Here is a 22,634-nt window from a genome sequence, read left to right on the forward strand (position 1 = left end):
ATATTGTTTAATTGTTAGCATATTATCTGGATGGTCTGGCCTAGAACTCTTTTAGAACATGCCTCGGCAGAACGCAGGTGATAGCACAGTCCAGAGACTGTTTCCAATAGATGGTAGGGGTGAGGTTGAGCTGTCTCTGAGGGAAAGAAAAGCTGGCCATATGGACAGGAACCATCTCCACTACTTGCTTTTGCAAACACAGAATGAGCCCTTGCACATTTTGATTTACTTGGGTAGATGTAAGCTTTGGACTTGATCCAACTCTCAGAAAGCTCTTCCCATTGGTTTGGGCTTTGCGTTGAACGGAGTGCGATGTGGTATTTCCACAAAGCTGAGACACTAGGAAGAGATGCTGAGAAGATTATGTTGAATGACAGTAAGAACTGAACACATGAAGAACTGTGTTGTTGTGTAGAAAACCAGTGGTGGACAGTCTTCTATTCATTGTTAAGAGAAAAGTTTGTGTCTTGGTGTATAATCATAACAGAGCTGACCACATTTACTTATGTTTAATGTGAAGAGTTACACAGAAAGGCAGAGCAAGAATTCTTCTACCATAATTTTTGACAGCAGAACACTCTGGCTTGCCACTGCTGTAAAAATTCTGTAGATCCCACAGATTTCCTCATACAGCTTTTGTGACAGGTCTGCTCTCCTTATCATCTACCTTTCCAAAGTGTCTTTCAAATAGCCTTAATGCATTGTGCTATCTCTGGGGTCATTAGAAGTATGCAGTAATATCTTCTGTTGAAAGAACAGAAATGAATGACATCAACAATACTTATTCAGCTGGTACTGGTTGTAATAACATCCATGCATCTTTAAAATTACTACAGAAACTATCTTCTGTTATAAGCGAATAATTTACCACACCTAGGAAGGTGAAGAAGAAAACGAACTTTGAGACTTTTTATATGTTCTCAGTGCTTTAGTATATATGAAGGGACTAGCAGTTTGCTCGTAAAGTCACGGACATAGTCCCTTTCTTACTGGGAGTTCAACTGTGGATAGTACAAAATTTAGTTATGTGGCTCCTTGTAATATGCAGAATTACAACAAGCAAGAAACAAAAATCTAATGATAATGTCCCCTTGGCAAAAGAGTATATGTATTTATTTTTAGGTGAGATTGAAAGGGCTGCTTTAAATAAAGAAAGTGAAATAATTGATGAAGTGCAGTATAACAGGTGATGCAACTCTGCAGAAAGCTTAGCATCCTAAGGAGAAACAGTTTGTGATGGCATGAAAAACAGGTTTAGGAAAAGGAGTTCAGCCAGGCTTTGTTGCATTTCAAATCATCTTTGAGAAATACATAGCATGGGATTCATCTTAGTGAAGCTGAATGTTAAAAGTCAACTTAAATCAGATATCTGGCCAGATTTTATTTGATTTGATTTCAGGGCTTGATTCATTTGCCCACAGAAAGGAATTTATCCAGGTAGCCTCAACCTGCCATGCCTCCAGTGCCCATGTTTCATATCTGCCAGTCTCCTGGGAATATTAAAAATACTAAGGCACCTCAATTGGCAATGGTCACCTATTATTGGGCAACATAATTGAGCCTTGAAGTGTATAAAATTATATGGGATCTCAATATAGTCAACGGAGTCCAAAACCCATTCAATGGACTAAATGAAGGTGCCATTTTAGATGATTATTGATCCCAATGGAAGCTTAAACATCCAATCTGTGTGTAGACGCCTACATTTTGGTATCTAAATTTCTCATTGTCTTTAACAAACTCCACCTCTCATGTCCCTTTGAAGTCACTTAAAAGAGACAGAATGGCTTAGGAATCAGTGCCTCCCACCACAATATAGTACAAATGAGTTTCTAGCAGAAACTTTCTATGTCACTCCCATAACTGTAAAGGAGGCCTAACTAATTAATTTAGACTGGCTATTAACCACAGCGGGAGCTCACTTTTCTAGCTTACACATCCATATAGATGCCTACACTAGGTATCCATACTAGCGTGTGGAATTTCACTCCTAAAGTAAACATCTCTATCCGAGCGATCACCCTATACTGCTTTTAGAGTTGGTGGAATCCCTCAGGAATTGATTATCTTGTCCTCGGTAGACATCTAAATTAAGTCAGGCAAATTGCATTCAGTGGTGTCTGTGACTGTGAAAATAAGCTGGAATAATCAGTTCACATTTACACTCTTCATGTCTGAAATTAGATGAGACAAGTACTACTATAGGGGTGTGAGATGAGCTGGTGGTCTGAGCCCCCTCTACAGCCAGTGGATAAATTGGCATAATCAAATGTCTGGATAAAAGATGCCTTTCTCTTTATTAAACTTTAAAAAAAGAAGAGAAAATTATACACTAATAACTGAACTTCTATGCTTTTAAAAATAAGTTCCTCATGTTTACCTATCTTCTGTTTTGTAGGCTCAACCTATACCTAGGAAAAACATGGATCTTTTCTTGGCCCTTATGAGGGAAACAAATTTAGTCTTAAACCCACATTTGAGTGAATAAAAATCAGTGTTGTTCTATTCATCTTGAAAAACAAATGGGAATGAATCTTGAGTTGAAACGGCCAGAGGAAAGCAAGAAAACAAATGAATAATATAATGCATAAAACTATTTCTGAGGACAGAAACAGCTGGTTTGTCAACTCTTTAGAGACTATTAATAGGAATGAAGATTGCATTGTGTGTCACTGGGAAAAGTAAATTGAAAAAAAAAAAAACCCCTGAAAAAATTACTTTCTTATTCAATAAATAAAATACAATAGAAATAAAGCAGGGATCACTGTCAGATTTTTTTTTTTTTTTTTTTTTTTTTTTTTTAAAGTAGAAATACTGAAAAGATTCTTGGGTGAAATTAAGTTTACAGATTAAAACATGTGGGACAGAATCCACATGAGCCCGGTGTCCACGACTGCATGATGGAACTGGACTGCCGCTCTGCCTGTATTTCTGTGGTGTCCCTGGAGTCAGGCTAGGTAACAGTAACACAGTACGGGTACATATGGAGTCAGAGCCCCAGGACACAGCAGATGGCAATTTTACCAAAGAAAAAAGTAGATAGTGTATCTACTTTTGTATACAAAGTTAATGTATACAAAGAAAATGAATTGGACAAACTATAAAGCTCTGATATTTACTGCCTTCTCTCTTTAGAATCTCATTTCACCCCACTCTCTCAAGACGCACAGACATCACCCTCAGGAATAAAGCATCCATGCTTCTTATACAGCCTCGATTTTTTAAATACAGTGGAGTTTGGCCTTAATTATAGTTGCAATATGTCTCTCTAATGCCATTTTCTCTCTTACCACTGGATTATGAGCTTTGAGAAACCACAGCCTTCTTCCGATGCTCCCAGGGCTTTTTGTCTTGCATCTTTAGTGGGATTTATCAAAAGAATATATAGAAATGCCAATAGATTTACCTTTATTCCCTGGCTGATGGCTTGTATTGCAATGTGGTGCAGGTGCACTATACTTCTGTTGTCTAAGGAGGTGCTTGTATATGCACACAGAGGAAATTCAGTTGCATTTTTGTTATGGAAAAGCCTTATTCAGGTAGTATATGGTATCAAAAAAACATTCTTCAACTTCTACAAAGGTTCTGAGCAGCTCAGTAAATGTCAAATCATTTTCATTAATTGGCATCAATTGATTCAGAATATTATTTCATTATTAGTTCGTCTTTGAGTACATACAGAGAAATAACAGAGTAGAATAAATAAAGTAAATGAATATGATAAACAAAAATTAGGGTTTAGCCTAAATAGTGTTTTAGCCTACAAAAGGATCTGTTTAAAGTAATTAAAGGATATAAGTAGACTAAGGAATTCAAAGACTTAAACGTAAGTGAGGTTTATAACATTAACAAAAACCCAACAGTAGCAGGATTTGTTCTTTATTAACATGGACAAAAACTCCTACAAGAAGAGTTTCCAGCTAATTAATTTAAAGTTCAAGGATTGGAAAGTGGCCTGGTTTTCAGATCAGCTGCAGATCAGATAGGAAAAGCAGATAGAGGAGAGAAAATATATAAGGACTGCCTGTGAACACCCATGTCATGAAACTACACAAAAAAAAAAAATACCAAAAAAAAAAATAAAAGGGTTATCATTTGGTTTTGCTTCATACTTCATGTGTTATGATGGCCTAAAAGACTTAATTGAAATTACGTGAGAGGCCTTAACTAATGGAATCCAGTTGAAATATTGTGGACTGGAATTTCATGCTGATATTAATTTAATTGCATCTTTGTGGTTGTAGTGTGACTCTTGAGAACATTTATTTTTTTTGAAACACAGCAACCAAATCCCTGAGTGACATGGTCTGCCTTTGAAATTTGACCTATTTTGAGGGGAGGAGATGGTTGGGGCCAGATGTCCATAGGTCCCTTCTGATTGGAATTATTCTATTATTCTATGACCTTGCATATTCAAGTTAGTTGAATACTGTTCAGCAGGAATTATAATCTTTTCCTATTCTGGGGGCATTTGATAGGCTTCTGCTTTGCATTTTCTTTTGCATTAGAATTAGGAAGTGCTTGATACCATGTGATGCCTGCCTTGTAGTGGGATCCTAAAAATTATTCTGATGTGATGGGAACCAGCTTACTGACTAGTGAGAGTTGGCCACAGCTTTAACTCCTACATTATAGATGGGGAAAACCAGTCAAAATCAAACTGCAAATGACTTTTTTTTATATTTTAATCTCTTTATTTTATAACAGACTTGATTTTTGGAGTAACATTTGAGGCTTATCTATGCAAGTAAGTGACCAGACGCTATTATGCAACAAGGAAGGACAACCATCTAGAAAAGGGGAGGTAAATGAGAATTAGATTACAAATGTTATCCCACAAATCTATGTCTTCATCCCACTGTTTATTCTTCACAGGTTATAGAACTGACTGTCTCTCTAGCATAAGCCTAGGGGTACTATTTGATTTTAGACGCAAATTTCTTTGATTTGAAAGACTGAGGTGGTCTAAAAGACTAAGGTCTAAGACATCCTGATACAAACCACACACATTTCCTCATTTTAATGCAGCTTTCCACACATGAACCAGTTGTCTAAATTCCCCTTACAACAGAGGGATTTGGTAAGGCATATCAGGGTGCAAAGAGAGAAATTAGTAGATACCACTGACACGACTCAGTTTCTTGAATGTAAGTAAGGAATACCACTCAAGGTGCCCTTGTATATCTGAAATATCTAGGTGGAGCTCTCAAACATGATATAGGACTTAGAGGAGATAAGTACAATTACAAAGATAGCTGCAAAACCATGTATTTCCTCAAAAGGCATTAGATGCCTATTTTGGGGTAACTTAGTTGAGCCCTGGATCTTGTCTGACTAAAGAGAACTCTTGTGTTCAACACCATTGGGAAATAATGAAAGACAAACAGGATATGAAATAACCCTTACAATCTTATCAAGAAAAAATGCTTTTTTCATGGCCACAATTCCTGCTCTCCCAGGCCCTGAAAATAGCTTGGTGCAATATTTACTGTGGCAAAACCCAGAACTGGTGCCTAGGTCCTATGAACCCCAACCTTTAAAAAATTGTGGTTTTTTTTTTTTTTTGTTGTTGTTGCCTATCTTTTCCCCCACAAATTCTAAGTTGTGGGCAAAAGAGGGCTTTAGCTTTTACCTATTGCACCAAGAAATAAAGCTACATCCAAGGCTTCTTTGCAACACAAGGGCCACAAAGACCTTATGCAGCTTGTGGGGGAAATCACTGCTCAAATTTTTCCATCTGAGAGGAGTGGGATGCCAAAACCCAGAAACTCCATCTCGAAGAGTTCCCAGGGAATACCAGACTGCCAGACCCACTGAAAACCCAGATCCTTTGAAAAACTGCTGCCACCAACAGCAAGCTCAAGTCCGTTTGCAGAAGGAGACAGCACGTCTTCTTGCACAGAGAACATCTGCTTCCAAATACACCCTAAAAGACCAGTCAGTGCTCCAGCTTCCTGGAGTTTTGCAGTTGGGTGACCAGAGGAGGGGTTCGTAGACGTAGGTCCAAAATCCCACGAGGATGCTGTAGAATCTCCTTCCCTCCGCATCACACCTGGTCCTGCGGGGTGAGAAGGTGCCGGGCTCCCCCAGGATGGTCCCGGGTGGCCGGGGAGGGAGGTACAAGGCTCTTCGGGGCGGGTCTTGGGCAGGTAGGGGCGGGGAGAACCTCGGCTTTTGGCAGCTTCACAACAGGCAGAGGGAGCGGGGAGGACCCGGCGGCTGCTGCGGAGGATGCTAAGTTTGTGCTGGCTGCTGCTCCCGCTGGTGAGTGCCCGGGGATGGTCCTCTCTGGGGTTGAGGCGGGGGAGGGGGTTGGGGGAAGAGGTGGGGCACCACACATCTGGCTCCTGACACTGCTGGCCACAGCTGGATGGCTCTGCAGCTGCCCCGCAGGATCCGGGGGGGTGGAGGGGGGGCTGTCTGCAGAAGGAGGGTAACTTTTCTCGGAACAGGGAACAGGTAGGAAGAAAGAAACATAAGGACAAGTTTAAAAAAAGGGGATGGGGATGTAGGAGGGGAGGAAAGAAAAAAATATTTCTGAGTTGGAGGTTTGACCCAGCTCTTTTCTTTAAAATTTTCCAGCCCAAAGATGCTATTAATAAATGTCTTTTCATTTCCATTCATTAGAATTGCAGTTTCCAAAGGATAGAGAAACATCCCTAAATCAGAATAGCTGTAGCATGGCTTCAGAGAGACAGAAAGGAACAGCTTGCTGTCCCAGTTGTCCTGAGAAAGGCAACTTTGCCGAAGAAGGAGGATAACTAAAAAGGAATAGTTCTCCTGATGGATTTGGGACATTTACCTCTTTGAGAGGGCACTGATGTTTTTACTGCTGAAGGCATCTGCTTACAATATCACCAAGCAGAAGCATGAACTGCCTTATGTCTGCTATGCACTGGAGGCAGCAGGTGAGATTGTAACATTAGACATCAGGGAAGATGTATGAGCACAGAGACAAGATTCAAGCACGTATGTCTCTGCCTAAGCCCCACACTCAACTGCTGGCACAGCCTGGACTGGTTAGCAAAAGCTAGTGTAAGTACAAGTACAGTCATATATCCTCTTTCCCCTCAATCTTCAGCCCCAGAGAAGTGTTTGGAAACCTTCCTCTGGGTGTGATTCCCAGGGACTCATTAATTAATTAAGCCATTTCACAGTTAAATGTTCAGTGGAGGCTGAGATTCAGGCTCCCGTTGCAGTCAAGGAGGAAACAGTCACCTCCCCAGGAGGCATCTCATCTTGTCCTGAGAATGACAGATGGGGTGAGCATTCCTCTAGGGCCTGTTTTCTTCCAGTGATGATAGCAGGAACCTAGATGGTCACAGACTGCTCTGGATGCTCCAGCTTTAAAAGATGAAAGATGGGATGTAAATTTTTCACACCCGCATGTCACATCCTCTGGAACTTGTTTTTTTCCTCTGTATTTACACCAGCTGTATGTAAAAGTGATAGGATATAGGTCCTTGCTACATAAACCTTGTCATGTATAGTTATTATCATGTGTAATATCCTTCTTTCAGGGAAAACTAGTCAGCCTAAAGTGTTACACTGCTATAGGTAGAGTGACTTTGGCATCTGGACTAGATTTTTTACACATAATAGAGGCACAAGTTATTCTTGCAGCTGTCAGCAGAGTGGAGCTACCCTGAAGTGATGCATCATGCCCATCTGTGGGCTGCCACATGTTATTTTAGTGTTCTAGCATATTGCAGCAGACTATGCCCATAATAAAAGAAATTCTACAAACTCTATGCTCTACGTAGGTTTTGGCCTCAAAGTATTGATCATATATGAACTCCCACTACATGTCTGGTAAGAGTCAGTGCTCTAAATATCAGTGGTTTTTGTGTCACAAACTGGGTCTCGTGGGAAGCTTTACACCCGAAGTTAGACTGTCAGGCAAGGCCAGAGCCCCGTAGGATGTATTGAGCAAATAGTTCTTTTATATTTCAAAGGATCATGTCAGAGCAGGGAAATAATTCTAGTGTGGAATCTGCAAATAATTCATTATTCAGATACGAAAATAAACCAGAAGGGTAATCCTGAAAACTTCTGTGAAACTGGGTACTTTTATCTCCTACAAGCTCCACAGGGAGCTGTATGTTGCAAGATATATTTTGTGCCTTGCAGAATAGAGTCCTTGACATTAAAAATTACCTTTTGCTTGTAAGTGACAATGAACAGAGAACAGTGGGTGCTGAAATGCATAAAAATTACTTTTCCTGTCTTAAAGAGTTCAGAGTCTCAGGAAACAGAGTACGGGGAACAGAAATGATTCCGCATTCACTGTCCTTCCTGCTGAGCTAAACTGCTTTCTTCTGTAAACGTATAACAGCTTTTCACATTTCTGGGAAAGGGGTTCAGTCAGATCCAATGAAGGGAATGAGAATGGAAACATAGATGGGTTATTGTTGAGCCATACATTCTTTTTAACACAGCGTTTCTTGTGGTAACAGGCATATGGATCCAAATCCGTGGCAAGATGCTGAGCTCCCAATAAAACAGAGCTGGGTGCCTAAATTTCTGATACAGCTACCATTGGTTAATTTGTGTTGGAGGGACATACATGCTTCTTCTAGGGACCCGGTCCCTGCAGACCTTAAATTCACCTCCACAGGAAACTGGAGATGTAGAAGGATCAGTCTGTTTAGGCATTTTTTTGTCTTGGAGGCAGTTAATGGAGGGAGACAGGCTCCTGTACAGTGAGACACTCTGTGCTCAAATAGGTGTCTGAGAGAGGTAGGAGGAATCCTTCCCTGGAACTGCTTGTCTGTCTTCATTGATCATTAAGGGAGGCTTGGTGGGGAGTTTAGATTAATCATCTAGAATTATCTATCTAAAATTGGGAATTTTGTCTAAAGCTACTCATTTTGCCGCCTTCAATACTACTGGGAAGAGGTGGAAACACTCGCAAGAACGATGGCTATGGCTTCAGTTGAGTGAACTTGCTGATGGACTTTGACATGTAGGTTTCAGTTCTTGGGTTAGGTGACATGAACCTCACCTTTAAGCAAACATGCTACACATGCAGAAAGGGAGAAATTTCTCTTTAATTTGGAGGAATACTTGCAATAGCAGAAAATGAGGATCCTTGGTTAATAGTGTTCTGTTATTCTTTCAGTGTTCATGGTAATTAAATGTGCTACCAAATTTAGCATAGATCTAATAAATTAATTTTCATTTTTCTCAAGGTAATACTAATTACATGGGGCTTATAAACACAATAAATTAGTATGGCTGTATTGTCACATACAGAATACTTATGAGCAAATAGATATATTGATATACATGGATATGTATGTATAGCAAGTAATGTTCTGTATAAGGCTATGCAGTTAAATACAGCCAGATAAATACAATCCAATACACAGAGAAGCATTCAAACATTACTCCAATGTCTTAAAAACAATCTTGACAAGATAGTCCTCTAAATGGCTGTAAGGCAGTCAGTGTCTCAGCTTCTTTTGTTCCATAGGTAATCGAGTTAGAAAGAGAAAACAAACACTGAAAATGTCCTCTAGGTAGTCATTTTCAGTGAAAAAGACTCCTGAAATAATCTGTTTAACTGGCTGAAGAGACAGATTGCAAATAGGTCTTTACCTTTGGGGTTGAAAGCTTCTGGGATCAAGACTGTGTCAGAGCGTGCAAGTTGAGGGCAGGACTTCCTATGATAGCCAAATAAGTTGCTGGTGACTGGAGTCATGTCACTGCTGTGGTGACCTCATGCTTGTCAATCAAAATCAAGAGCGGTAAACATGGTTTGGGTATAGTAGAAACAAAGTGGATGCTCATCTCTATCCACAATCGCATTTGAGCAGTGGACTATTTTGCTGCATAAGAAATCTTTGGTTGTTTTTTGTAGTTTCTTGTAGTTTTCTGACAGAACATAATACTACATATACTACATTATAAATATCCCAGAATTACTTATGGGGCACAGTGGATAGGTAGAACCTTACTGTGGTGATTATGAATGTAGCTGTACTAAAATGGACAAGAGGTTATGAAGCTCGCAGTTGGTTCCAGTTTCCTCCAAAGAACATGTGAAAATTGGCCCTGACTTCAGTGACCTGTGCTTCCCAGTCTCAAAGCTTTCTAATTCACACTTGGCTTTTTGAGAAAGAAGTTAAGCAGATGGAAGGAGATAGGCCTTATGGAACATTTTGTTGAGTTATATGCATCAGAATGAGTAGTTTATGAAAGAGGCTGAGGTTTTCTTTGTCTTCTTCAGTTATTTGACCCGGGTTCAACATTTTCCATGAGTCTCCTTCCATCCCATACGCCTTTCCAGTTCATCAAAATTTCAGTTGAAAAAAATGCATGCATTTCAGAGCATATCCTGGTTCTCTGCACTGTGTCTTTGTCATCACTGGCCAACTTTCAGGATTAACTGAATGCTTCATTACACAGTTAAAAACAGGCAGGGGATGCAGGAGTTTTGAATGTGTGCTGTGCCATTCTGTATCCTAAAATACCAGGTGAGTTTTAATCCTCCAAGATGGGAGTCTGTGTGTGACGTGAATGGCAGAGAACTCCAGTTTTGTGCGAGGGAGAGTTAAATATTCAGGCATCAGAGTTATATCAGAAAAATTGAACAGGGGAAGCACAGACAGGGAGAACAGGGAGTACAGAGATGATTTCAGAGCAGATCTGAGATGAGATCTGAGACACGAATGCAACCTATAGAGATAGAAGCAAAAAGAACAGTGATTAATATTCTTAGTAAATGATTTATGCACTTGACGCAAAACCTATTTGAGAGGTTTTAGGATTGCACGGCATTGGAAACTGAATCAGATGACTGGAAAGACCCTTCAAGTTCTTGAAACCTTCCCATCTTATCAGTGAATTCAGCCACTTCTTCAATTTTTTTATTAATTTTCAAAAAGACTAAGTGTTACCAATTTACTTCTGGCTCTTTGATCCCGTTGAATCACTTGTTCAAACTTTGACTAATATATTTGATGTCCAGCTTTGAAGCACTTCCCTTGTTTTCAGAGAGCATAAAAAATGTTCCTACTTTTCCCCAAGTGTGCTAATGGACTTCTTAATGAGTGAAGATGTGTCTCTTATGTGACATCTAAATTACAGTTTTTCTACCACCACAACAGCCTAGGGGCACCATCTTTGGATAGGCTCTCAGGGAAGATTGCTTTTAACTAAGTTGCACTAAGTATGGCATGAGGATGTCACAAGAAAATCTCTCTTACCAGTGCTTGCTAAGTCTGAAGTTGTCCAACATGAGCAAAGCATAGCCCAAAATGCCGTTGGCTATTTTTTTTTTTTCTGTTCAGGTTTGGGCAAATAAATAAACTATCATGTGACAGAGGAAATACAAAACAATTAAACTGTCTCAGGCTTTTAGCATGCTCCTACCTCTCATAAGTAACTTTTTATTGATCATTATGTGATTGCTTTGTTCCAGGCAAGATTGTTTCAGTGGTTAGGACTTAGATTTAAAATGCCCCTGTGAATTTTGGCTGGTCACTGATGTTCAAGCCAGCAAAAGGTCTTCGTGTTATGCTGCTCAGCAATGCACAGCTCCGTTCCTTGAGTCCTGTCTACAACACTGCAAGAAACCTCTGAGTTTATTGTGTAAGCCTTAGGGTGAAGGCACTCCACTGTGGTTTTCAGTAAGGTTCATGCCAGGTTACTGCCTAGCTACTAGGAAATGTTGATTCAAGTAATAGCATTTTAAATCAGCCTCTTACACTTATTACTGTGGCAGGGAAGACTCTGCCAGGTTGGACATACCTGCTCAGAAATATCTGCTTTGTTTTGGTTCCTAAATTTTCCTTTTCTAAGGTGAACAGGAGCTACTCTCTTCCTATGAGAGCTCAGTCATTACAGCAGATGCCTCTCAAATTGCAATACTATGTCCCTGTAACAAATGCAGAGCCTCTCTTTTATAGAAAGCCCCATCACCTAACAACTGTAGGCAGATTAGAGTAACAACATGCACTTTTCTCTCAAGGCATTGTGAGATTAATAACAAAAAATAAGTAAGCCATAGCCAACAAATCACAACTAATATTCTGCCCAGAAGGCTTTTCTTTAATTGTCTTTCTTTTCCTTAAAGCCTGAGAAAAAGAAAAACCAACAAATTGAAATTGAAGCATCATCACTGTTCACAATTTCTTGTATACATGTCATTTTTTCTTTTTTTTTCTTTTTTTTTCCTTTTCTTTTTTTTTTTTTTTTTGGTAACAGTGGGATTACTTCCAGTAAGGCTACATGATTGTAAGTTGACAACACCAGCCTCATTTTTTAAGTCAACCCATCTCTCCCAAGTGTTTGTTTCTCAAAGACATTTTGAATCTCCTTTCATAGTTGATTTCATTTTTGGTTATGACTAGCTGTTGCTTTCAAGTCTTTTAACAGAGAACTCAGTATAGATGGTAAATTGTCATGACTTTTAAACATCAAACCTAAGAATATTCTAAATACAAAGTTTCTCAGCAGTAACAGAGTCCAGAAATTCCAGAAAGTAGAGAAATTGCTTCTTTCCTGTCCAGCTGAATCCATCTTTATAAACCCAACAGTGAGAGATTTATGTAGCAATCATTTTGTTACTATTACTCAAATCAGTTTTTTGTTACATAGGCCTAATGTAAGTGAAATGTATGTTAAAATATAAAGTGATGAGCAGGGATCCTATTAATACCTGAAAAATTTCATTTCAGAATTTTGTTACTATAGTTGAACAGCAAGAAGTACTATTTTAAAAGTCACTCATGCTGATATATAAAATGTATTTCAAATTACTCACTGGAGGAATATAATGCATGAAAAAAGCCATGTCTTAATTTTCTTTTCAAACAGTGTCCTTAATCCTCTTTCTGTTCTAATATTAGGACGTATGAACCATCTCCAGGGTCTCATAATTAAAAGCAGACTGTCTATGCTACTTTAAAACCCAAATGTAGGCAGAATTTTTAAAAGTTTTTAAAGATACAGTCGTGTTCTATTTTTTTCCCCCTAGGCAGATATTATTGCTAAGATGTAATAGTCTACATGACTTCCAGTTAAGTTTCTGTGGAGGCTAAAAGAAGTCCTGGTTGCACTGCTCACTTAAAACATTCTGAAGGCCAATAAATCAACTCCCTGAGACTGAAACGGCAAGATAGCAGTGATGTTTTCATCCATACCGTGTTTTCAAAGTCATTAGAGGTTTAGAATGGCCTACAGTCCTCCACAGAAATGTCTCAGAAAAGCCTTCAATCCATCATTCCAATTAAAATCACTACCCCCTGAGCCCCTTTTTTTGCCTTGAATAGCATAGCTTGCAAGGGAGAAAACCGTCTGCTCTATTCCACGTAAGACTCCCTGTGTCTTGAAGATCCATATCCCAAAAGAGGCTTTGGTGCGGTGTTTACTTGTTTGAATACAGTTCAGTTGGCTTCTAGACTCTATTGACCCTAATGACTCTAGGTTTAATTCAGTTACCTAAACATGGTTGTGTAGAAATATTTGAGACATCAAATAATGCATTTGAGACTTCTACATGTGGCTGGCAAAATCAATGCAGAATCTATACAAGAGAGCTGGGATACCCTGTAGCATCCAAAACAGCACTAAACATTCCTGGCTGAGTGAGACATCCTTTAAATTTTCATGGACTGCAAAAGAAGCTCAGATAAAAAGATCACGTGTAGACACTGACATTGTAGATTCTTTCTCAGTATTTAATTGCTTTTCCAGAGGCAATTATTTTGGGACATTCTAGAGTATCAGAAACATCTTCACAATCACAGTAGATATGATACAGGACTACAGGTGCCATAAAACTTTCTGGAGTGGAAGATGAAGGCCAAGTAAAATACATAACAGCACCTAAATGACACAAAGTATCTGTACTTAAGAAGATTAATCTAGACTCTATTCAACAGCTCATGTCTAGAAATCCATTTAGTTGTTTAAATGTAGGTATCTTAATCTGTGAGATAAATATCCCTCTTTAAACTCCCCAAACAAGTAATTCATTTTTTCTCATTTCTTCATCTGGTAAAATGGAAACACAGCCTCTGCCTAAGGAGTGTGTAGCATCCTCAGATAATACGTTGATAAAATTTTGTAGTCACTTAGATTAGACTACGGCCAAGACTATAATTTTTCTATTTTCTCTAAATTCTTGGACTTCCGTAATTCTTCTTTAAGCCCCAATGGACACAAAACTTCTGCTCCTATATACTACTTCTATTTTTTTTTTTTTTAATTATACCAACTGCATTGAGAAGGGAAGATCTTTGACTGTGGTCTCTCAGTGGAGATCACTATAATCTCAGGGTTTCAAAGAAGACCAGGAGCCCATTCTAATAGTATCAGCATCAAAGCAGAGTAGGCACACCTTCCTGAAGAGTAATCAAGACTTTATAGTCACACTTAGGGCTATTTTCTCCAATAAAGAAAACTTGATTCTTGGGAACTCCAAGATTCAAAATAAGAAGGGCCATGAAGATGACCAGAGAGCTGGAGCACCTCTCCTTTGAAGACAGGCTGAGAGAGTTAGGGTTGTTCAACCTAGCGAAGAGAAAGCTCCAGGGAGACCTTAGAGCCCCTTCCACTACCTAAAGGGGGTGTACAGGAAAGCTGGAGAGGGACTCCTGATCAGGGAGTGGAGTGATAGCATGAGGGGTAACAGATTTAAACTGAAAGAGGGAAGATTTAGATTAGATATTAGGAAGAAATTCTTTACTGTGAGGGTGGGGAGACACTGGCACAGGTTGCCCAGTGAATCTGTGGCTGCCCCATCTCTGGAGGTGTTCAAGACCAGGCTGGATGGGGCTTTGAGCAACCTGGTCTAGAGGGAAGTGTCCCTGCCTATGGCAGAGGGGTTGGATTATTTGTCCAATTTGCAGAAAAAGTTTCAGATAGAGTTTTCACACTCAAAGTATCAGCCAGGAGCTACAAACAGGAAGGAAACCTGGCTCTTCTTCTAGTAATCACAGAACTTGGTTTGTTTTGTCCTTTTTTCACTAAGGTTGCGGGAATCCATCCAGAATGCAAGATATTCCAGCAGGTGGTCAAAGAGGAGGCCCTCTGCTTAGAAAAGAATGAATCTGTTTCACCTGATATTAAAGGTAACGGTCCTGATTGTCCAGCTCTTATATGAATATCCCTTGTGTATATCATTTCAGAGGCACAATGCCAAGATAACATTTGTTTCCTGGTCAAGATTTGTTTCCTATTTTATTTTGTCTCTTAATAGTTTGAAGTGCATCTTCTGCAGCCTGGGAGCTCACATCATTTTGGACATCTTTAAAAGGTCCATGTTTAAGTCAGGACTGGTGTTCTTAGATTCCCTTAAAGTAAGAGAAAGATGGGTGTCCCTAGAACATGGTTCATTGTCTCTGGTTTATATATTTACTTTAGAATGAGATGAATCTTCCTCTGGAGCAGTAGTTCTCTTTACCAACTACAGAATGAGATTAAGATGATTACGTCAGACCCTAACAAGTTTGGATGCTCAGTTAGGGCAGGAAAACCCTACTTGGAATGTGTTACATTTTTAAAGTATTTGGTGTGTTCTTACATCCAAAACTCAAAAAAACCTTCCACAGAAGACTCAAAAACGTGCTGGAATTATATCGTGTTGGGAATCATTCCAATCTGGTGAAAATGTTCTTTGCAAAAAGTGAAAGAAAAAAAATATTCTATTTCTATGTTTCTGGAGGTTCTTTGTTTCTTTATTCATCTGAAAAGATTTATTCTAGTGGTGTTTTGAAATCTATTACATGTTCAAATATAAATGTTGAAAATTAAAATGACCATTTCAGAGAGCCTGTGAAATATTTTTAAAACGCTGTGTAGGGGGTTCTCTTTGCCGGGGTTTGGGCATTATGGAGAAATGATAATTGATTCAAAGTGAAACTTCAAAATGTTCAAACTCTTTCAAAAGTTTAGTTATATTTTTTCTGGCCAGCTTTGCTTAAAAGAGTATGAATCCACCCCAGTGAGATTTTTCAGTTACATGTTCATTTTCTACAGAGGATTTATGAGACAAAGATGCCTCATGCACTTAATATGAATAGAATTATTGTAACCACCTGGAATTCTGCCTTTAGCAGCCTATGGAAATTTAAGGACGAACCCCCCATGATATTTCCTTTATCTACTTATTTATTTTTCTGCAGCCTTTCCAATCATTATAATGTCTGATATCCTTTTTGTACTTTCCTACTCTATTTTAATAGTATTTCCCCCCCTCTTTAATCAAGTCCAGAATACATCCTGGACACATTTTGCACTTCCAGTAACACACCCAAAAAGGATCTGGCAAAGCTCAGGTGGTTTTGATAATGATTTATTACATGCACTACAGTATGACATTCCAAGTATTTTTCTCTTTACCAGAAAAATAATTACATGATTTTGAAATCCTCTTTGTAGCAAAGGCTACTCAAAGAAATAAAAATCCCCCCAAATTCTGTTAAACTATTTAAAAGTCTTCAACCTTGTCAACTCTGATCTTCTCAAAGCTCTCTTTTCCACCTTTTATTCCCTAAGGATTGAAAAACTTTAATGAAAATCTGTTCTGATATTTACAGCCTTTCTCAATATATTTAAAAATGAAACATTAGATATGGAAAAACAATTCATCCCCAATATCTTATATAGGGGGTTTTAAAACTAGAGTAAGATTGGTGAAAGTCCCTAGCTTGTATTTTAGTTTTCAGAAGCTGAACAAGACAAACTGAAGGATCACAATTTGCACACAGTTACTCTCAATAGTCACAGGTGATCTCTACTGGAATTAGTCTGTGTTGCTGTTTTTTTAATCTAAAGTAGTTCCACATTATTCTTCTTGTTCAGAGCAGTGTTTAATGAGTATCATCAGTAGAGTCCAGGGTGCAATTCTTCTCATCTTGAAGTAAATATGTAAAATATGTCAACTGAATCGAGCTCTAAAAATGCTTGTTTTTCTCCATTGTCTAAAAAGAAAAAAAAAAAAAAAACCTGGATTACTGAAAAAGACTTAAATATCTATGATGTCAACATTACTTGATACAATTCCTACTGCAGTTCTCTTTATGGAGTCTCAGGCGACTTGGACAATCACTAGTCTCTTGAAAACCTTGGTGTGTAAAATGCTCTTTCTGCCTCTGTGCTCAGCTGTATCTTTGATAGAAATTGTAGAAGTCACTGGAAATGAAGCCAGATCTAAGACTTAAAACATACAGATTCCACTCCTATATAAAGTCAAATGATTCTCATTTTTAACCCCATAACGCTGAATACAGTAGGTTTTCAGACTGAGCTCCTCAAAGGTACCATAGTCCCTCTAAGAGGGACCCTTTAAGTCCCTGTGTCTGAGTGTGTGGGCCACTGCATATCTAAGTGGGACTCCTATTACCTGAATTTATTAATTTGAAAATTTGCAGCCTAGTTTAGGCTACAATCATCAGAGAAACCTAGGTTCTGGCAGTGAGTGATTCATCCCGTCCTTGGAAAGGAGCCACCAATATATGGAATGAATCATGCACTGGAAGTCCCTATCTCTTTCTGCTGATTACAGAGGGAACATAGCTAAGATTAGCTAACAGATTTTAGAAAATTAAAATTAGAGATAATGAATCAGGGCTTCCTTTTTCCCATCTGCCAAATTGGGGATACAAGGAATTTCATTCTCCCAAGGGTGATGTGAGGGTAATGCTGTGGGAGATTCTCAGGACTATCCTTTTGGAAGCCTGTGAGTAACTTTGCTCAGCTACAGGCAAGTAATATTGCTTCCACATTTCAGCTCTTGACAATTTTAGATTTGCCTCGTCATTAGTCACAGAGGAAACAGAAAAGAATCAGTGAAAGAAAATAACACCTCCCAAATGAAACTCATGCACTGCTTTATATCCACCTTACGACTACCTAGAGATTAGTTTCGGTTACAGCATGGTGCTTTTTTTATTGGTTCAGGCACCTTTACATGCTGATAATTTCTCTGTGCTGCACCCACACCTACTTGCCAACAGACACTGCGTGACCACAGCTTGAGTTTCAGTGCGATGCATCTGTGACAAAGACGTGATTAACTCTAACTTCTGGAAACCCTTTTTATTTGACTCATAGCTCATAGCATGCCCTGTGTCATCAGCTAGCAACCTCTGGTTTAGGGAACCTCATGAATGCCAACCACTCAGACCTATTCCAGATGATATTGAGTGCACCCTCAATAAGTTTGCAGATGACACCAAACTAGGTGGGAGAGTTGATCTGCTTGAGGGTAGGAAGGCTCTACAAAGCGACCTGGACAGGCTGGATCGATGGGCCAAGGCCGTCTGTATGAGGTTTCATAAGGCCAAATGCCGGGTCCTGCATTTCAGTCACAACAATCCCAAGCAACGCTACAGGCTTGGGAAAGAGTGGCTGGAAAGCTGCCCGGCAGAAAAGGACCTGGGGGTGCTGGTGGACGGCCAGCTTAACGTGAGCCAGCAGTGTGCCCAGGGGGTCAAGAAGGCCAACAGCATTCTGGCTTGTATCAGGAATGGAGTGGCCAGCAGGAGCAGGGAAGTGATGGTGCCTCTGTACTTGGCACTGGTGAGGCCTCACCTCGAGTGCTGTGTTCAGTTCTGGGCCCCTCTGTACAAGAGGGACGTTGAGGTGCTGGAGTGTGTCCAGAGGAGAGCTACCAGGCTGGTGAGGGGTCTGGAGACCAGGGCATCTGAGGAGAGGCTGAGGGAGCTGGGCATGTTTAGTTTGGAGAAGAGGAGGCTGAGGGGAGACCTCATTGCCCTCTACAACTCCCTGAAAGGAGGCTGTAGAGAGGTGGGTGTTGGCCTGTTCTCCCAAGTAAATAATGACGGAACCAGAGGAAATGGTCTGAAGCTGCAGCAGGGGAGGTTTAGATTAGCTATTAGGAAGAATTACTTTACTGAAAGAGTGGTCAGGCACAGGAACAACCTGCCCAGGGAGGTGGTTGAGTCACCATCCCTAGAGGTGTTTAAGAAATGTCTAGATGTGTCACTTCAGGGCATGGTCTAGTGGCAAAGATTGTAGGTTTTTTGTTTGTTTGTTTGTTTGTTTCGTGTGTGTATGGTTGGACTCGTTGATCTCGAAGGTCCTTTCCAACCATGAAGATTCTATAATTCTATGATTCTATGTTTATTTTATATGATACTGGGAGATGTTCTTGTAGTTTGGGATGAACCTAATTCCTGTTTCAGTCCATTGTAAAAATCCCATTGATTGCCAAATAGCAGGACTTCAGCCCTTACATTATGTCCTTTAAGTCATATGAAATTGGTAGACTTTAAGCATGGAATCAAGAGACTAAGGATGAATTTTTAAGTCTGATGCTTTTCAGTTAGACTCTTAAACCAGTAATGAGAAATCCCAAGTGCTAATAATTATTCAATATTTTGTTTTTAGTTACTTTTGTTGGGACAATAGAAAGAGCTCCAGCTGATATGACTTTCAGACTGTGTCTGCTTGAATTTCAGGTACATTCTCTCATGAGATAAGGTGAGGGAACATCCAGCTGGAATGACAAATGCATATTTGAGTGACAATGCATTCAAGGAGAATGGGAAAAAAATACAATCCTTCATTTGCTTGTGCTCTTGTGTCTCTTCTTCATCCATGTGAATTTGTGGGAAAGCCACAGAGAATCTCATTTTGGAAGATCAGCTGTGTGATGTTCTCTGTGTGTTTCTGTATTTAGAGGCACTTTTCTTTTCAGGATGTGACAGAGATTGGGATGGTCTAACCTGCTGGCCCAGAGCCACTTTTGGGGAAGTGGTTAAAGTTTCCTGTCCAAGATTTTTTGAAGAAATCACCAACATCCATGGCAAGGCTTTTTTCCTATTCTTTTTATCCCTACATATTTTAAAAATAAATTCTAATAAGATTCAGTAACTTGCATATTTTCCTGATTCACATTCCATCTCATGTCAGTCAACTCAGAGTAGTTAACCAGATACACATCTTCGATTATGGTCAAACTCTTTTGTTTTGTGTTATGCTCTTCTGAATTGTTTAGTCTCTTTGGTGGTCTAAAAAACATGGGTAATTGCACTACATTGTTGACGTTATAAAGGAGTATAAGCATCTCATAGAATCACTGATTTATAAAGCCACAGAATAATTAACGTTAGAAAGGATCTCTTGAGGTCATCTATTCCAATCCTTCAGTCAGAGCAGGACCAAGTTCAAAAACTGTATCCAACTTCTAAGTTAGATCAGGTGGCTCAGGGCTTTGTCCACAAGCACAAATTATGTTGTAAATGCAGGATAGACTGATAATCTTATTTCTTCTGTGTAAAGATTGAATTTGCAGAATTAATTCCCTATATGAAACGTAGAAGTTCCACTGAATCTTGAAATGAGTTGTGACACAAAGTCTTAACTTTTCAAATGGTAGATATATAGAATATTATAACTCCATTGCTAATCTTGCTGAACATGACTAGACCTGTGCATGCCTAACTTAAGAATCAAAGTAGGAATAAAAATTTGTTCTTGTTTGACAAAACTTAAAGAACACCACCCTCCCTATAATTCATTCTCTGATGTGTTTTACCATTAAAGGCTTCCTTCAAAGAAACTGTACACAGGAGGCATATTGGTCAGAACCATTCCCACCATACACCATTGCCTGTGGATTTGATGAAGGTTCCAGTAAAGGGCCTGAGGACCAGGTGAGTTTTTTATTTCCTGCTTGTGGACATCTCCAGAGCACCCTCTTCTGTTTGTGCTGAGTAGTTGGATGCTTCTACACATCTGAGCCTTGTCAGAACCCAGTAATTACCTGTCTCTAGTGCTAAACTCAAACCTTTCAGGTATATTTAGAGTCTGTTTAACAAATTAGACTTAATGTAAAGCAAGGGAGCACCAGGTAGCACTTTTCTCTCAGTGCAGTTGTCTACTCTTGGTGTTAATAAGTAGTCTTACGATTAGTTCACTTGTCCTGCCTAACAAAGACTTTGATTCTCTGACAGAGGTGATTTGAATCCACATCATGCCCCCGTCTCCCAGGGAAGCCCTACCAACCTGTTTGTGGGGAATTTTTCAGGGCAAAATTCCTTGGATCCCTCCTGTTTCTTTTTTCTGCAGATTTTCTTTAAGTCAGAGAAAAGGATTCCATAACTTCATAGCATGGTGGTGAACACAGGTCTCTAGGAGTGAACTCCTGAATGCCATTGAGTATTTTCATAATTTATCATAGGCGTTCAGTGGAGTAGGAAATGGACCTTTATTTTTCCTATCTGAAGAGCATCATTGCTGCTCAATTAGGTTCCAGCAACATTTCTTTTTCATGCACATTTTCATATGATTTAAATTTCTGTGTTCCTCATTGTCATACCTGACCCTGGGATAGGAATGCCTCACACTGCATTGGTAGTGCTAGTGCCTCAGTGGTGAACTTTGCCTCATGGCTGAACGTTGTTGATTAACAGAGACCTGCTCGCTGCCTCTGCCTTTGAGAATTGACCTTTTTCTAGATGGGGTGGTACCAGCAAAAGTGAACAGGGGTGTCTCCATCCCCTCATCTCCAGTCTGTATCGGACAAGGTTCATACATCTTGCACTAATGTAAGATGGGGTACATCACTGCCTCCTCCTCCTACTGTGGCATTTTGATAGAAGCAATTGACTCCCTCCAACCTGTGAAAGAAAAGACTAATGCACATAGCTCGTTGTGAGTGTGCAGCTATGACTTGACATGGAAAAATATCATTTATCGCAGACCATAGCAAGGCACAGAAAGATGAAGAGGGTTGTCATCACTAACACTCTGGGTGTTATCTGGAGTAAACCATTATGTTGTCCAGGCATGCAAGCTCAAGCACAGAAGTATCTGAATCTTTAGGAAGTATAGACACAATTGGCTTCATCCATTTGGCTGCATAAACTTAGAAACTCAAGAGCAGCCGTGACACGCTGTATAGATTGCTGGAGCTCAATTTCCTAACTGTAAACTAAGAATATTTGTAATTCTTTACACTTTGGGGAAGCTAGAAAGATAAATGCTTAAAAAACTTCTGGAAAGATGCTGGAAACTATGCAAATGGTTTAGAAGGATGTAAGACTCATAAGTTGGCATGTATTCTGGAGCACAGTTCTCCAGCCCTGGGGCCAGCTGCCATGGCATGGCTCTCGCTCACAGAGCTGATGTCTCTTACTCTCCAGGGTGGCTTTCTCCAAACAGTTCCTGGCTTGTGCTAAGCCAGGCATAGTTTGTAGCTGACCTAGTCCCTAGCAAGGGACTATATTTACGTTTTAACCTTATGGAAGATTTCAGGACAGAGCTCATGTCTATGCTGTGGCTGTGTTTTGTTTGTTATTCCATTCAAACCCACAAGATCTACAAAAGTAAGATAAAATCAGTAAGCTCTACTGCATTGTAAACAGAGGGAATTAAGTAAGAAGAATTCCACTTATATTCTAAGAGAACCACTTGTTTTGTATTTACTATCTGCAGTGAGGACTTCTGATGTCTTCTGCACATAGTGTTTTTTCAGCTGCCCTACAAAATTAGATAAAATGCATGGAAATACTACCTTATTCAATTGAAGGACCTATTTTCTTATTTTCACCTGTATAAAAGATTAGAAGTGTTTCAGAAATGCCAGAATGATTCCTAGGTTGTCAGGGTTGCATGATTTATTTATGGATCTGCTTAAAATTGCTAATCGGTTGTCT

At 39.5% G+C, this 22,634-nt stretch overlaps 1 protein-coding gene across 1 annotated transcript in view; it reads left to right on the top strand.

Moving 5' to 3' along the window:
• The first annotated feature begins 312 nt into the window (after positions 1–312).
• The window catches only part of LOC134512354 (vasoactive intestinal polypeptide receptor 1-like), a 37,670-nt gene continuing 15,348 nt past the window's right edge, over positions 313–22,634 (top strand). The window contains exons 1-5 of the mRNA XM_063327794.1: positions 313–376; positions 6,182–6,264; positions 14,981–15,080; positions 19,673–19,780; positions 20,521–20,630. Of these exons, the coding sequence (XP_063183864.1) occupies positions 313–376; positions 6,182–6,264; positions 14,981–15,080; positions 19,673–19,780; positions 20,521–20,630 (465 nt within the window). The remainder of the gene's footprint in view (positions 377–6,181; positions 6,265–14,980; positions 15,081–19,672; positions 19,781–20,520; positions 20,631–22,634) is intronic.

This window comes from Chroicocephalus ridibundus, chromosome 2, assembly GCF_963924245.1.
Source record: "Chroicocephalus ridibundus chromosome 2, bChrRid1.1, whole genome shotgun sequence".
NCBI classification, from domain to species: Eukaryota; Metazoa; Chordata; class Aves; order Charadriiformes; family Laridae; genus Chroicocephalus; species Chroicocephalus ridibundus.